This window comes from Bombus vancouverensis, chromosome 5 (assembly GCF_051014615.1).
Source record: "Bombus vancouverensis nearcticus chromosome 5, iyBomVanc1_principal, whole genome shotgun sequence".
In the NCBI taxonomy this organism is placed as follows: Eukaryota; Metazoa; Arthropoda; class Insecta; order Hymenoptera; family Apidae; genus Bombus; species Bombus vancouverensis.
In genome coordinates, this window is record NC_134915.1 from 9316242 (window position 1) to 9332123 (window position 15882).

General features: G+C 42.9%; 1 protein-coding gene across 3 annotated transcripts in view; it reads right to left on the minus strand.

The window, feature by feature from the left end:
* Positions 1-10852: 10852 nt before the first annotated feature.
* The window catches only part of Syn1 (Syntrophin-like 1), a 349107-nt gene continuing 344077 nt past the window's right edge, over positions 10853-15882 (minus strand). For all 3 annotated transcript variants that reach the window (XM_033348439.2, XM_033348447.2, XM_076618468.1), the window contains exon 8: positions 10853-14335. In XM_033348439.2, the coding sequence (XP_033204330.1) occupies positions 14243-14335 (93 nt within the window). In that variant the 3' untranslated portion in view covers positions 10853-14242. The remainder of the gene's footprint in view (positions 14336-15882) is intronic.

Here is a 15882-nt window from a genome sequence, read left to right on the forward strand (position 1 = left end):
CGACCATTCTTCTTACTCGCCCTTAGTTTCTTTCATCCGTGAAAATTCAGCACCTCTCCGCGCTAGAGTGAAAACACATAAAGTGTGTTTCGTTCGTTAGAAATAGTTCCCTTTACCAAGAAACTAAATTAATACGGCTATTTTACTTCAAATAAGAGGCACTGCTTCCTTCAATTAGGAAATTCCTCCTTCTCTTTTCTCTTCTTTTCGCTCTATTGACACACGTTTCCACGTTCATTTATTTATAATTCTCACTATTCATCCTGCTATTTCTCCACCTACACGAACATTTATAAACGTCGATCTACGACTCTTTGCCATTTTTTCCCCTTATCAACTCGTGATCTGAAATTCCTCCGCTTCAATGATCGCAATAGCGATTCCTGCACGATACGTTCGATCCCCTGTGTAGAAAATCAAGCGTCAAAGAGACAAACTTATTGCATCACCTTGTCAACTTGTTTGTGGAGTTCACGCATACACGTGACCATTAGTGCACGTGGAACAGCATGCGTGGCTGCAGTTGTAAAAGGATGTCATGTATGGGACTTAATAATAAGCAGTTTCGAGGGATAGCGCGATTCGCGTTCGCATTAACAAGCGACGCGGTGCGACCGATCCGGTGTTAATTAGCTTTTAATTAACATTGTTCCAACGGGAGAGTATACGAAATTTATGTAACTCGGCCGACTCGCATTCGCTTGGCCAGATTTGCGCCGTTTGATCCACATCGTCTGTGGACAGGAATTTGGTTAATTACCCGACGAATAATACCGGAAGGTATTGTTTAGATACTTGCCAGCTTATGTATAATTATGGTGGTAAAATTAGTATCTAGTATAACTGATGATAATACAAGGTATTTTTATTAATAAATTTAATTAAGGCTAAAACTGAATTCATAGAGGAATATGGATATTATTGTATTTCCGATGAATACAATTTTGACGTCAGAGATAAAACCTTTGATCCAAATTATGTTTAAATAAAAGGTATAATCATCGCGATTAGTTCAAATTGTATAATTTGATCTGCATTTCGGTATACACGTCCCAAATCAGTTAACAATGACGAGTCATCTCGAGAAACCTACTTTGCTTTCAAAGGTCCGTTTTTCAACAAGATTTGGCGATAAAGAAGCGAAATTCAAGATCGACTTATCGCTCTTAAATTTTATAAAACGATGAAATAGTCGAAAGAAGCCATACAAAATATTTCCTTCTAACGTTCGCTATCAGCAAACTTCTTCCATTGTGACTACAGTTCTACGTTCTTGATTCAATCAGAGTTAACAAAGATCCTTCAGAATGCATTCCGTCACCGAGACCCAGTGTCCTACTTCGTATTTTCTCTCATTTTCCTTCAAGAAATTCTACAATTCCAGAGAAACTTGCGCGCACGTCTGTCCCCACGGCAGAATCATGCCTGTTACCCTCTTTTTCCCAGATTTAATTTTCTCTCGCGAGGTGTGCCTTCGACGTTTAGCGCGACACTCGCGGCAGGAAGTGGGCAGGCTCGTGTCTCGTTTCCAGCGCGCCTGCTGCCGCGGAAGAATGCTCGCTGCAAAGAAAGTGGCGAATAGGAATTCTTCGGTGTCAGACGTGTCCTAGAAACGAGTCGCTCGAGCGCCAGGTATGCTTCAATAGCAAAATTTCCTCTCTTTTGCGTTTCTCTGACGTCGCTGTTGCATTGACCTGTTTGACGCTTTCGCGAGAGAATGGCGTAAAGCGGATAGATTTGCAGATAAATGGTTTGCACTTCTAGAACTATGCTTTGAACTCTACAGCTTGGCACGTTTAAAGTTTCAAGGATCTTAGTGCAATATCATGAAAACGAAACCGGGTTGCAACTATAAATATTTATTAATGTCTTAACTTGTCGAATATTTTATAAAATTAATTAATTAATGAGATGATTTGATTCGAATGGACTCATGTTCAATTGGTCAATGGACAACATTTGGCTTTCGTTCACTTAAAATTAGTATCTTCCTGCATCGATGTAGCGATCAGATCGGTTCAGATTTTTGGAAACCATTTTTCTCGGCTGTGTCTAGCGCCTGCGAGGCAAATTAAAGCGCAGAGCTTCGATCTCATTTTTGGAAATAGAGAGGAGTCGCTAAATCCGATGAGCAGGAGCAACTAGTTTTTAGATTTAGCGCTTCACGAACTCTTTCTATTTCTAAAAATGAAACTGACAGCGTTTGGACATTGTGAGTGACATACGAGTTAAATCGCAACAGTGGCAATCCGATCTCTATCTCAGTGCCGGAAGAGACTATTTTGAAGCGAAATTTAAATGAATTTATTAATAAAACTTTGATAAACTCAGTTTTTATATTTGATCGCACCTCGTATTTAGATACTCCACTCACCTAGACTCCAAAGAAGTTAATGTTATAAAAATTCTAGAATCCTGGAATCCTAAAGTCCAAGAATTTTACAGATCTATAAAAATCCTACGATACTGAAAAAAAGTCCAGAAGTCTTAGAGTCTCGGGAACCTAGTTTCATAGACATCGTAGAATTCTATAGGGATTCTAAGATACCAGAATCCTAGAGTTCTAGAAGGGAAAAGAAATAATCGTAAAGCTACCATCTTTTAAGAGTACAAATCTTAGTATCAAATATAATCGATAAAAGTGATTCGATAGTTTAAAATAATTTTTTGTTAAATTCGTTATTTCGATGAAACGAATAGACGTATTTTTCCAAATGTAGCAGCGGACCAGGAATTGGATACCTGCCTTAATTCGCGATCGGTATATCGTTCGCGAACTCGGCCCAACACCCATGTACCACAAAAAGGCGATGAAATATTAACGCAACATTCATAATTACGCGTGAATGGAGTCGAAAATAAATGGTTTCCGCAGCGGAAGCCGATGTCGGATAATGAACAAAATAGGCTCTGTTAAATGATGAATTCTCGAGGGTGGCTACGCCTTTGTAGTCTCGCGGTGCCTCGTGAAATATACAAAGCGAAACGCGAAGCGATAACGCAACTCTTTCAGTTCGTAGGCTAATGGAATTTAGAGGCAGTCGCACTGAGTTGCGAATAAATCTGACTCCGGAATTTTCAACGATGTTGAATTATACATAAAAGTCAGCATCGGATATAAGGCAAAAGTATTCGACCGAATATTAACCGTGCCATGAAAAAAATCTGAAAGGGGGTGAGTTGCAACGGTAGCTTTAAGATGCAGCAGGATTTGCGGTAATGCAGAGGGGTAAGTTAGGTTTTGGCTTCCTGGAATCGTAGAGTTCTGATACTTCAGCGTTCTAGAACCGTAGAGTTCCAGTAGACGTGCTAGAATTAAAAAATCCTAAAGTCTTGAAAGTCTATAGCTCACAACATGTCTAAAATTATAGAGATCTTAAAGTTCTGGAATTTCACAGATTCCTAATGCGTGACTCTTGCAATCTCAGTATTGAAACGTTCCAAAATCGCAGAATTAAGAAATGTGTGTATCGCGATTAAAAAGCATAAGCTTTTCATGTCATTTGTGGTGGTCCAATAGAAGCTGGCATACCCCAAGGCAGTGTCCTTGGACCCCGGAGAGCACGAGGCGGGTTAGGTTGGATTTGAGGCCTATGGATTTCATATTCTGCTATAACTGAGTGGCGGTTGGTCAGTGCCTTTGGCCCTCATTAGCTTGCCGATCCGGTGCGGAGAATTTCGGAGAAGTTGGTGGGCCCATGCCTGCCAAGACCACTCACCTCACCTTCTCGTGCGGGCCTCCGTCACCCTGCTCCGGCATTGACCAGGGTAAGGTGCGGAAGACTGAGTAGCACTAGGACTGGAACTGATGGTGACGACCTCGGCGAAACTTAAATAAATAAATAATGTGGCGGCACTCGACAACAAATACCGCCACTCGACACTAACACCGGAAGACGGCAGCGCAGTGGTTAGCGCCTTAGGTTACGAACGTTCGGGACCCGGGTTCGAATCCCGGCGCCCGTAGTCCGATTTTTCTTCCACGCATCTAAATTAGAAGAAAAATAGCAGTACCCCAGCAGCGACATCTACAGCCAACAGCTACAATTATCACGGACAACATATACGCCTCAATAATATGGATAGCGAACGTAAAAGGAATCATAGTTTACGGTGCAGTCCGTTACGGATATCCCAGTATCGGCGCAGTTGTGGGTACTCAAGTGGGCCCCGCTGTGTCGTCATCTTACGACAACGGCCATTCAGGGGTGGACCGTCAGGCCCCCGGATCGGTTTCTGTGCCTGGCGAGGTGAGGAGGTTGTTGAGATCAGCGGACTGGCAGGAGGGTATCTTTGTGGCTCCCTTCATGGTTTCGGATGCCGGACCATCTTCAGAAGGATACTGGAAGGCCCGCACGTGGTCCGACGCAAGGAATCGATAGCCTCGTTGAAGTCGAACCTCTCTATAGCATCTGGGCGGTCCAGGGGCAAGAAACGGAAGGTGATTTGCACTACCCCGAGCATGCCCGAGGATCTCGTGCGTGAGCTGAGGACTGCCACGGCTGCTGATATCGGTGCTGAGATGATCAGGAGGGTCGAGGAGATAATCAGAGTAGCGGAGTGGGGGTTTTGTCCAGAGTTTGTTTATTACATTATGTGCGTCGTACAGTGTTAATCCTCTGTGACAAAACAATTACGTGAGACATGTTCGAATCGAAACGTCTTAAGACGCATATACCGCTACACATTTCATCGAGCCCTTCGCGCAACATGGAAGAATCGATCGATCGCGAAACAAGGATACGCCAGGATAACCATGGGTTAGGCGGTGGCTGAAAAAACCGCAAGGATACAATATCGCGAATATTAAATTTTCACCAAGTCGAAATTCCTTCTTTCGTGCGTTCCCGCGAGATATCGTCGATAACCGCGAGCGTATTCGAGGCTCCTCCACCTCCGCAAGGGAAGCGGTCTGTCGCGCCACGATAAGGAAAATCTCGGTGGATCTGTGAAAAACGAGTATCGCCAGTTTCCACGATTATGTCCACTATGTTTCCGGTTCGAATTAAAAATCGTTCAGAGACCGAGATAAGGCTAACCAATTGGGGTTTTTAATTAAAAGAGCCGACCGTTCCCTTCGAGATAATACCCCGAAATCTTCCGATGGAACTCAATTACTAGACTTCTGGCAAAACGATAGTTACCCACTGCAAAACAATATACTCACAAAGAACACAGGACGATTATTAATTCGAAAAACTCTCACGATTTCCGTGAAATTACCGTGGTGCAGCCCGCACAATGCACCCAAGAAATATTAAAATTCCAAACATCGAGGTATTAAAATTCCATGCACGAGAGACTGGTAGAAGCTTCGAACGCAGACGTTTTGCCGTGAAAATACCCTTGGAAACATCGGGAACCAACCCTTGGCCTGGCCAACCCCTACGCTCAGCTTAGCTATCTATGTAAATCGAAACTACTACAGCCGATCTTATTACGCGTCTCCCTAATTCAATTTTCGCGATTCCAATCGTCGTTCCTAATTTTCAATGGAGGCTGGTTATATAAAGAGAGGTTGGCTTAAGTTATAAAATTGTGGGAAAGAGTTCAGGGAAATTGCGGTTCTAGCGATACAAGCTAATTAAATTAGGGGCGCGCTGTATTCTAATAGGAGTGGAAGAGAACAGAATCGGCTCGACAGTGAGATTTTTTTGTTTCTCTCTATAGATCGGCAACGAGTTGTTTGCGACACGTGAAACCCATGGGAGAAGGAAGCGATCAAATTTGGCGCGTTATAACACAGCTGCGTGTACACCGAATAACCTCGGCCACGTCTCGATTTGCATTTCAATCGGCCACCCTATCATTTCTACCTCTTTGGCCGAAACAAAAATTCGCTATCAGTTTCCTACAGACCGTTTCGATTATTAACTTTGTTTCCACCACTTCCTGATCTGATCTGATCTTTGAACCCACTGTGGCCACGTCTGCCTTGTTTTAAGCTTGTTTATAGATGGTAATTTTTTTAGTAATTGGTGATTCTCAGGTTTCAAGGGTCTGATAAGGAGGCAATTGTGTTGGAAGCTTCTGTACGAACCGAATGAGAATTTCTTTTCGCGGTTATATAGAAGGGATTTAGAATTTATCGGGCCTGGGCATGAAACATTGCATGCCCCATCGCCGTATCTTTAATGATTAAGTAACGAGATCCGCGGCTACTTTCGCAAAACCAAAGTGGACCGCCCACAAAAATTGTTGTTCTATTCCGCGCCCTATCAAGTCGACAAAGCTAAATGTACGAACGTTATAGGTAAAATTTTACTCGATATAAAGCGAGATAATAAAGATTATATAACTCTAGAAACAATATTGGTAATTTTTCTCCTAGTCATATTTTTGATCCACTCAATCAGAGAATCGTTCCTCTTTACACTATCATTTATCTTTGAAAAAAGTGGAAAGAATTCGATATAAAGCGAGATAATGAAGACTATATAACTCTAGAAACAATATTGGTAATTTTTCTCCCAGTCATACTTTTGAACCACTCAATCAGAGAATCGTTCCTCTTTACACTATCATCTTAGACTTTACACTATCATTTATTTTTGAAAAACGTGGAAAGAACTCGATATAAAGCGTGATAATGAAGACTATATAACTCTAGAAACAATATTGATAATTTTTCTCCCAGCCATATTTTTCAACGACTCAATCAGAGAATCCTCTTTACACTATCATTTTAGAAATCGGATATCTTTGACGAAAGTGGCAAAAAACAGGATATCCAACGGACGCCATTCTTCTTTTCCTTGATTCATGGCATCGACGATTTTGCGTCTACATACGCGGAACGAGTTGCCGTATCGGTTTGCTCGTGAATCCATGGGTCCGACGTTTCCAGGCGGCGTAACGATAGATCAGTTCTCGATAAAGAGGAATTTCGTGAAATCAAAATTACGCTTGGTGGTGGTATCCGAGATAGCCCGGGCCGAAATTTGCATTTCGATCGAACGTTTCTTGCCAGGGCTTCCGTGCAACCGAGCCGACAAAAAGCGTGGAATTATCGCGCAGCCAGCATCGCTAGTCAAGGTAAAGCCCTGGAACCGTGGTGTCGGTCGATCACCTTTTCTGGAAAAGCTGGCCGCGTAAAACTACACGATCCGCGCGCGTTTTTCTCTGATAGGATGCAGGTGAACGTCGCTGAGAATTGATCGGAGCCGACGAGCCTTTCGGTACGTTGAGATCTGCGTCCAGAAAAAGTGCTATCCAACGATAGCATGGGACAGGATTATTATCGCTGGAAATCGGGATATTTTATTTGAATCGGATTAAAATCCGCTCGGACCAAGGGGATTTTGTTCTACTTTCACGCAGTGAAACGTTGAATCGACTTTCCGCACGAATCCGAATTATTTCAATAATTTAATTATCGAACAGAGTCACGCCATGAATCATTTCTGTTCCTTATGCGCAAGTAATTTTATTCGGTTTAATACTCTGTCAATCGGTTCTATATTTTACAAACTGATTTTATTGGCTTCCGGATTAAATACGCAGTATTTTTGTGCGTTTCACAAGTGTTACGTTCTATTAAGAAGCAACTTCAAAGCCGAAAAATCAAGAGAAATATGATACTATCGTGTTCTTCGTTGTACGCTTGTCAATCACTCATTAATATTCACGAAATTAGAAGCATAAAGTGATACGAATGGAAAATGAAGGATCGCCGTTTTATCTCGATTTGCATATTTTCCGCGCGCCAAACTTACGCGAATCGGAAAATTACACGCTCGATCCTGATCGAAAATCTATTATCTCAATTAGAAGTCTCCTAGTTCGAACCATTACCGTTTTCATTATTCATATACTCGAACACGTTTTGCTTCGAACACCTGAGATCGCGATCGTTCTCATCAGAACGTATCACTCTCGCAGACTATTTTCACGTTTTTACCATTGAAATATGATCATCTGCACATCTTCGTAAATGCATACACGTTCGCAGCCCGGTGATTATTCAATACTTATTAGCATTCGCTCGTGCGGCTCAATTTCATCAGAAAGCTGAAGAATAATTAAAATCTTCGCGTGGTTTCGATCTGATGGCCACTATGCACGGAAAATACACGGGAAAACGATATCATTATCGTTATCTTAGTCAGAAGTTATTTCAGGAATATGATGGTAAATTGACGAGGAGCATAAGCCAGTTGAGAAACACGAGACTCGCCATAACATCGAATCATAAAATTACACAGCATAGCTCGTATTTTTAATTACTAGAATTCTAGCGTTAAATTACACCAACCAAAATTGTATATCTTCTCTTTCTCTCTCTCTCTTTTTCTCCGTCTAACGTGATTTTTTTTCTCGCGTATACGGAACAATTTATTATTTTCATGGCTCTTATGTTCGCCAAAGGGCCGTATACGCTATAATTGCGAGAACCGCGACGGCGTTGGGCTACAGACGTGAAATTCTATGGAATAAACGTATCATTACGGCTTTCCATGATGCGGGATAACAAAGGTGAATTATACGCGGCTGTTAGTCCGCTTTTATAATCTTTAGAACGTTCTGCCGCGCGAGGCGTGGCCTTGGGATTAGGGTTGGCCGTTGGAATAGAAACGAGTCGCTATGAAACGAAGGGGTTACGTTATCGCGGCCCGGCACGTTGTAAATATCCTAGTCCATGCTGGCTACTTCCACGACTTATCGTGTCACTCTCGATACCCGCTGCAGGAATTCGTGTCTTCCCGATTTTTAATCAGCCAAGTACGTCCGAGGGTCTACGTAATCGAATAATAATTGAAAATCCTCATTCGACGCGTTCCTTCTTCATTTGTACGCGGCATTACGTCAGTTAAATTGTACGCGCTCAAAATATTTTTATAACTTTAATGTCACGTTAGAAATCGTTTTAGCAAAAAATATGGAATTAGACAACCGATATCAGTTTCAGGTAGATAAAATTAACGGCACGTGCTTTATTAACACTTTACCGACCGCTAGCGGTTCAACAGCATACGCACGTCCGACCGGCAGCTCAGGCGCAGATTCTCCCTGGCGCCGGCTCTGTTTCGGTATAGACTCTCCAATTCTTTAATTCTTTTCGTTCATCGCGAACGGTAAGTTTTTAAAATTGGTATAAAACTGTGGGAGCTTACAAAGCAACGCAATTGACGCAACTGAGCAAGGTACCTTAGTACTAAATAACGAATTACTGCTCAAATAATGAGAAAGATTATTGGCGACGAAAAGCAGATTAATAGGCTATCGGTCAGTAAGCATCGGCGACGAAAAACCGATTGGCTATCGGTCGGTAAAGTGTTAATTGCTTCGTTGTAGCGGATTGGTTTGATGGAACATTAATATAATATTCCGCGATTTTATGCCACGCAAAAAAACATCATTTGTGTGTCATCGTTCGATCGCTAGTTGTCTGATTACCAGTCAAAGCGCCACTCTCGGTTAACTAGCAGCAAGAGTGCATGATCTTGTTAATTTGCAACGGTTAGTATTTAAATAACAGTCAATCGATATAACGCAGTAACGAGATGAATTAAATCACCTCGGTTCCGTATCTTTTGGAACTTTAAAATTGCCTTGAAATTTCAATACGCCTCTGTTGTATCCGCTCTTCCATGGAGTTCTAAATTTCCTTCGATCCTTGTTAATTAAGTATTACTGACTCATCACGAAGTCACGGGTTTATTTTAAATTTCGATGCGTGTTACGAGCTCTAGCCCGGCCGGACTCGTTAAAAATGACCGGCCAACAGCCAGCTTGTATCATCGGTAACGAAGTAACGAACAGAGGAACAAGCGGCTTTAATGATGGATAATGGAATTGTTGGAGAAACAGTGAAACAATCGTGATCTCGTTCCTTCCATTAAATAGAATTAATGAAATAATTTCTCTCTTTTAAATAAGACACACCGATATTTACCTTATTTTCTCGAACAAACATTAACAGCCCCATGGCGTTTAATTATTAAAATAATTGTCGAGGAATAATGTTCATCTTCATTCTCACTTTAACGAGCTTGTCTTCTTTTTTTATTATGTATGTCTATATATTAAAAATATATATTATGAACAATGTATCGTCGAAATTTTCTACCATCAGATTATTTCACGCCAGAATTGCAAAAAGGTACAGCCATTGTCTTGCCAGACAAAGTTAGTCAAAAGTTCACGTTATAACGGGTGTCTCAAAGCGTCCGTGTGATTTACGTATAAGGTACTTGGGGTAAGAATGGGTGATTCAAGGGTGGAAGTATACAGGGAACCGCTGCAGGCGGACGGAAGACAGATCAGAAAAGTTTTGCGAGCCAATCACCGACTCCGGATATCGGGTTCGCCGATAAAAATGACAAAGTCTTAAAAGTTTCTCCTTGCTGTCGCGTCTGGCCGAGATTCCTTTCGAATTCGTCGTCGACCGTGCGTCTTTCGATCGCGAATATTCGATGGATCGTAGAAAAGGGAACGTTTTCAAGCTATGCATACTTTGTACTAACCTTCTGTTCGAAGGATCGAAGAATTAGCAATTTTTACAAGTTTCTTCTATGTATAACATTGAAATCAGGACTCAGGTCTTATTACTAATATATTTGCCAATTTTCTTTTTCAAATATGCTACTACGACGTTTCTGTTCTCGTTACACGTTTGTTCATAAGATGGAATATTCTTCAACATGCAGATTCTTCTCTTCTTTTAAGTAGTAGTTTATATCTCTTCGAATAGTGGAAACGATAAACTCTAGCAGCACGACAGATTATTGCGATTGACAATGTAGTCAACTTACCTCGAACGCCATTGTCCAAAGCTGGAATCTTCAAACTTGATCCTATAACTCGTATTTTTGAAAGAAACCATCTAGGAGAAAATGATTAACAACGCCAATTTTCTAACCGTCTCATTTATTTGGTAACTCATAGATATACACGTTAACGTTCTCTTAAACCTAGAGAGAAATGAAAACGCAGGAGGACCGTGTGTCCCGTTTCACTCCTATCGATGGTTTTGGGAGGGCGATGAAGAAAAGAAAAAGAAGGACAATCAAAAAACGAAGAACGAGCCTAGCGACTGGCTTCGCCCAAAAATCATTAGAAAAATACACAGTTTACGCGCAAATCCTTTCAAACTGAATTAATTCTCGTCGATGTTGCGAACTTATTTCTCGCGTTTAATGACGTTTACCTCGTTCCCTAGGCGGGTGTACGTGTTTCTCTGTTTGTGTGTGTATACGTGCCGGTGTGTGTATGTGTAAATACGTTCTCGCGTTCCTTTCGCAGGATTCTCTCTGTCGACGAAATCGTTCGATTAATTCGCCCGACATGTTCGCTCATTTACAGGTTTTTCTACTTTCGTTAATTTCCACGCGGGGAGGGAGGTAGCCCGTTTCGAACCAACGAGACGGCCTCGTTTCTCATTACGCTCAAAATCTGACAGACGAATCCTAGTACCAGGATCGCGTTTCAAGCCGATTTCCGCATTTAACCGCGATAAACGTAGCAAATTTGAGCTTCGTTCGTTATTTCGATTTATTTATAATTTCGCTCGGACCCGCGACGAAACCACCAGAGCGATCTCTTTATCTTCGTTTCTCGATGTGTCATGGGCGACCGTCGTCCCCTGGTGATTCACTATGACACGCCTGTGAAATTGAGTTCTCCGTCGCGTTCCAGCCAATTTCGGTAATTGCTACGAAATTGTGGTAAAAACTGGGTCGAATCGTTGATCGTACGGGTAATGCGGTTTATCCGGGTCAGTCTGTCGGATCCTCGTGTTCCTGCTGATCGTTTTAACGCGTTAAATGCTGTCCATGACCAACCACTTTGACAAGCGCCGGTATTTATTAAGCCCGTGAACGATCGTTTCACCTTGCGGCTATTATCGACAATAAGCGTGGATTCGCGTGTATTCCCAAATCGTCGCGATTTCTCTTTAATACCGAACCTCAGGTCCAACGATCCACGTTAGATCACGAGCGATCATGTCGAGGTTAATCGCGTCGTTTCGTGACCGTACGTATCATTCACACGAAAAATCTACAACACACAATCGACTCACGAGAGCTTCGTATTACGCTAAACAACCCTTCAACTTTCTTATAAGATCGAATAAACGCGGACACTTTGTGCTATCTGCCCATCGTCGATGTCACGATTCTTCGTTTGATCGCTGTATCTATATACAAACGCGAGAACAGATTGCCAAGCGACAAGAAACCAATCTTCCTCCTTTAAATACATCTGCTCTGACTCGTTTCACCGCGAAAGGAACGACAATGGCATACGACGAAACGGACACAATCAATGGTACGTGACTTCGTTGATATGTTCTACTTAACGTCGAAATTCTTATTATCGCACGGCCCCCTTCGACCAACCTTTTCTCCTCGACGATCGTCGCCGATTATATCTCTCCTCTATAGAACGGATGAAAAGGAATGCTCGACTCTTATACGGACAACACTCATATCTCTCTCGGCATCGATAATTCGCAGCAGTACTCGTAATGCGAATAATTCCGCCGTTTCACCGTCGATTCACGCCCACCTCGTGGGATAACTCGGCCTTTCGATGGCAATTCGTCCCTTGTCTGGACGATCTTCAACCTTTGTTCTCAGACGTTTGGTTGTTCAAAGCCACGGGTTTGTTGTTGGGTTCACGCGGTACCCGCGGATCGTACGACGGATATTGAAACTAGGGCATTAGATGAGTTACACGACGACGGTTTATTTACAGTTCGAGAGTTCCCTCTCTGATGGGAAACTTCGATGTTGCAAGCTGAAGGATGGCTTAAGTTTATGAAGAGAGAGGATCGAAATAATTCGAAGCAAACAGAGGTGAGATGGAAGCGACGAATGGAAGCGAGGGCTTTCGTTTATCCGTCAGTTATCTCCGCGAGGAACTAGGCGAGATCGACAGGAGTCGCGGCTAACCAGTACACACATCGACGTTTCTTGGCATCTTACATTTACTCGCGTTAAGAATACGAATCGTACAAAACAACTATTAACGCGCGTCCGTTGCTCCATCGACCCTGTTGATCCACGTTTCGCCTCTCCGCCTTTACAAAATTTTCCACTATACACGATACATGCTATTTTCTTTCAACCGCGAACAGAGCGTAGCCGAATTTTCGTAGGCGATACATTCTTCGAAGGAACTCCAAGACACGAGTAGTACCAGTCGATGGCGAATAACTCGCGCCTGTTCTCGCGTAACGAAATCCACATAAATATCGAAGGGCGGGATGAAAAGGAGACGCCTGCCGTCGGAAAGTTTCGCCATCAGCCGGTACTTCGGCGGAGATCAACGTCCACGAACTCTTTAAAGTCGCTTTCGTTCGACGTTACGAAACTTTTAGCCACGATACGACAACTTTACTTGGTCGTCGGTTCTTCCAAACCTTCCTCCGTCTTTTCCATTTTCTTCCCTCTTTATTTATACCCAGGAGGAAGGAAGTTCGTCTGTCGCGGCGGCGTGGAGGAGAGGTCGAAGCCCCAGGGTCAGTCGATCCTCCGTGGTAGAGCGAACGGGCGGCGGTTGGACAGTAATTGATTAGCTTTCTCTGCTAAGGTTCTCCGAAATCGAGCGTTCGATCAGAGACTTCTTTCACCTTCTCTTAAATACACCCACTCGTTCTCTTATTCTCTCTCTCTCTCTCTCTTTTTCTCTTTCTCTCGTTCTCTTTCGTTCGTTACATAGCAGTTTTTTTTTCATTTTGTTCTTTAGTTTAGGTAGATAGGTTTAATCGGTTACTTAGGCGCGTTGATTAGTTACGACTCCCAGCAGCGGACCTTCCTCCGCTTCCTTCTAGCCTACTTGTTGCGTGTTCGGATAACTTTCCGGCAAAATCGCGCGTTGGATGGCTTCGAGTTAACGATCAATCCGCTACTCTTCTCTCCATCCTATACTTTCTTTCTGTATTTCGTAACGAAGAGTATCTGCACAGCTCGCTCGTACACCGTCGTACAATCGTCGTCGTTTCAATGGAAATATGGAAGAGCGTAGTTGTCCTACAATAGGGACATCGCGACTTCCGGATGGAAAGTGAAGGTGCAAGTTCGCGAGTGTCTCTTCCTCTGGTCTGTCGAATAATTTTTTCTTCCTCGTTCCTGTGTATCCTGCCTGCCACCCTCTTCTTTTCCTCTCTCCTCCCCTTTCTCTCTTCCTTCTCGTGTTTCTGAGCAATTCGACGAGCTCAGTGAAGGAAGACGCTGGTGACGGACCTGGTGGTGTGGGGCGGCAGGTCGGGGGCCTCCGTGGGGGCCCCCTCGTACCCCTATGCGCTCAGGCCAAGCCGGTGGATCTTCGCCGAGAGAAAGTTGTGGAGGACGAACACGATCGGCTTGGGACAGCTCTCGAGGTCCAGCTCCTGGAATTTTGGGAATCGATCATCCTTAAATAAATTGCGATAACTGTACGTTTTATTACGATTACTACACATTTACCAAGTAATATCAAGTATAGCATCAATTAACAAAACAAATGAAAAGGAAGAGCAGTCCTAAATTGTCTCTCCTAGATGAGCATCTAGTTCAACTAAACTAATAATTCACCGTTTTCTTTTTATTTTACAAATTGATATCTCAGTCAAAACCTGATTCTAGGGATTTGTAATAGGATCTTTTTCACGACAATATCGACGTTCTTTTCGTTTCTTTCGGTCCATTCGACAAAAATTACATCATCTACTTTTTCACGATCGATATAGACAATGAAACGTTTATTTAGTCTCGCGACCTTCCACGTCAAATTGAAAATAGAACCAATCGACGGGTTATTGTTTCTTCCGGGCGCGGGAGGAGATGGCGGCCGATCGGTCGCTTAATAAAAAATTCCAAGGAGAAACGATCCGGAGGATTCTCCATTTGCGGTTTCGCTTCAGAGGCAGTTCGAGAGCGGAATAATTTTTCCATCGTGACGTCTGTCGCGGGAAATTCTACCTCGATGCTTTTTCTCACCCTCCGCCCCCCTGGCCCACGCCCAACCCCCGTGACACCCATCCTCCTGGCTTCCAGAGAGCCGGAGCGTTATGAATGGCCATTGAACAGCGGGAGAGAACCGGACGACGGTGTTTGGGAAAGATGTAAAATACGTATTCTACGGTATCGTGCTCCGGCATCAAGGGCTCTTTCAAAGTGACGAGCACAATGGGATTACTCGGTGCACAGTCCTCTTTTTCACGATATCTCCGCCTCTCGTCCAAGATAATAATCTCGATAGTCTAGGTGGAGTCAATTAAAATTCTCAATACCATGGCCGACGGCAGAAAGGAAGCCTTCTTTTTCTCGTTGCACAATGAAATTCTTCCTCCCGATCGCGAGACGAAACGCGTCGCGTTATTATCGAACACGTCAGCTCCAGCTAGATATATTCCCCGTTAATTCTCTTTCGTTCGTGGAAGCTCGTAAGAAAATCGTGGTAACATTAAAACACGAATAATAGTCCTTTAGGATGAGATTGCAGGAAGAGTGCAAGGGAGAAATATGATAAGTTACGTTTCTTAGCTTTTTAGATGGGGACGATTCGAAAATTCAATACTTCGTCATCTTGTAACGTCGTGCGCTGCGCTGTTGCTCAAGTTCATTCGAAGCGGCGCTAGGTGGAAAAACGGAAGAAGTGGAAGATTACCACAAGATCGTCTATGCCAGATTATTTCTACAGACTTTCAAAGATTTATCGACTATTTTTTAACCTCACGGATTCTTCCCCTTTCCGATAAGATTCTATTAAAATCGTTTTTTTATTCCTCGAGTAACTTCGACACGATAAAGTCTCCAGAAATGGACTTCGCTCTACGATTTTTACATGGAATGTTATTTTTAAGCGAATGTCAGAGTGATATCGGATTTTTAAGGAACTTGATAGAGCAGAAATTTTAGAGAACTTAATAATAAGCAAATTTTCTGTCGGACGTCA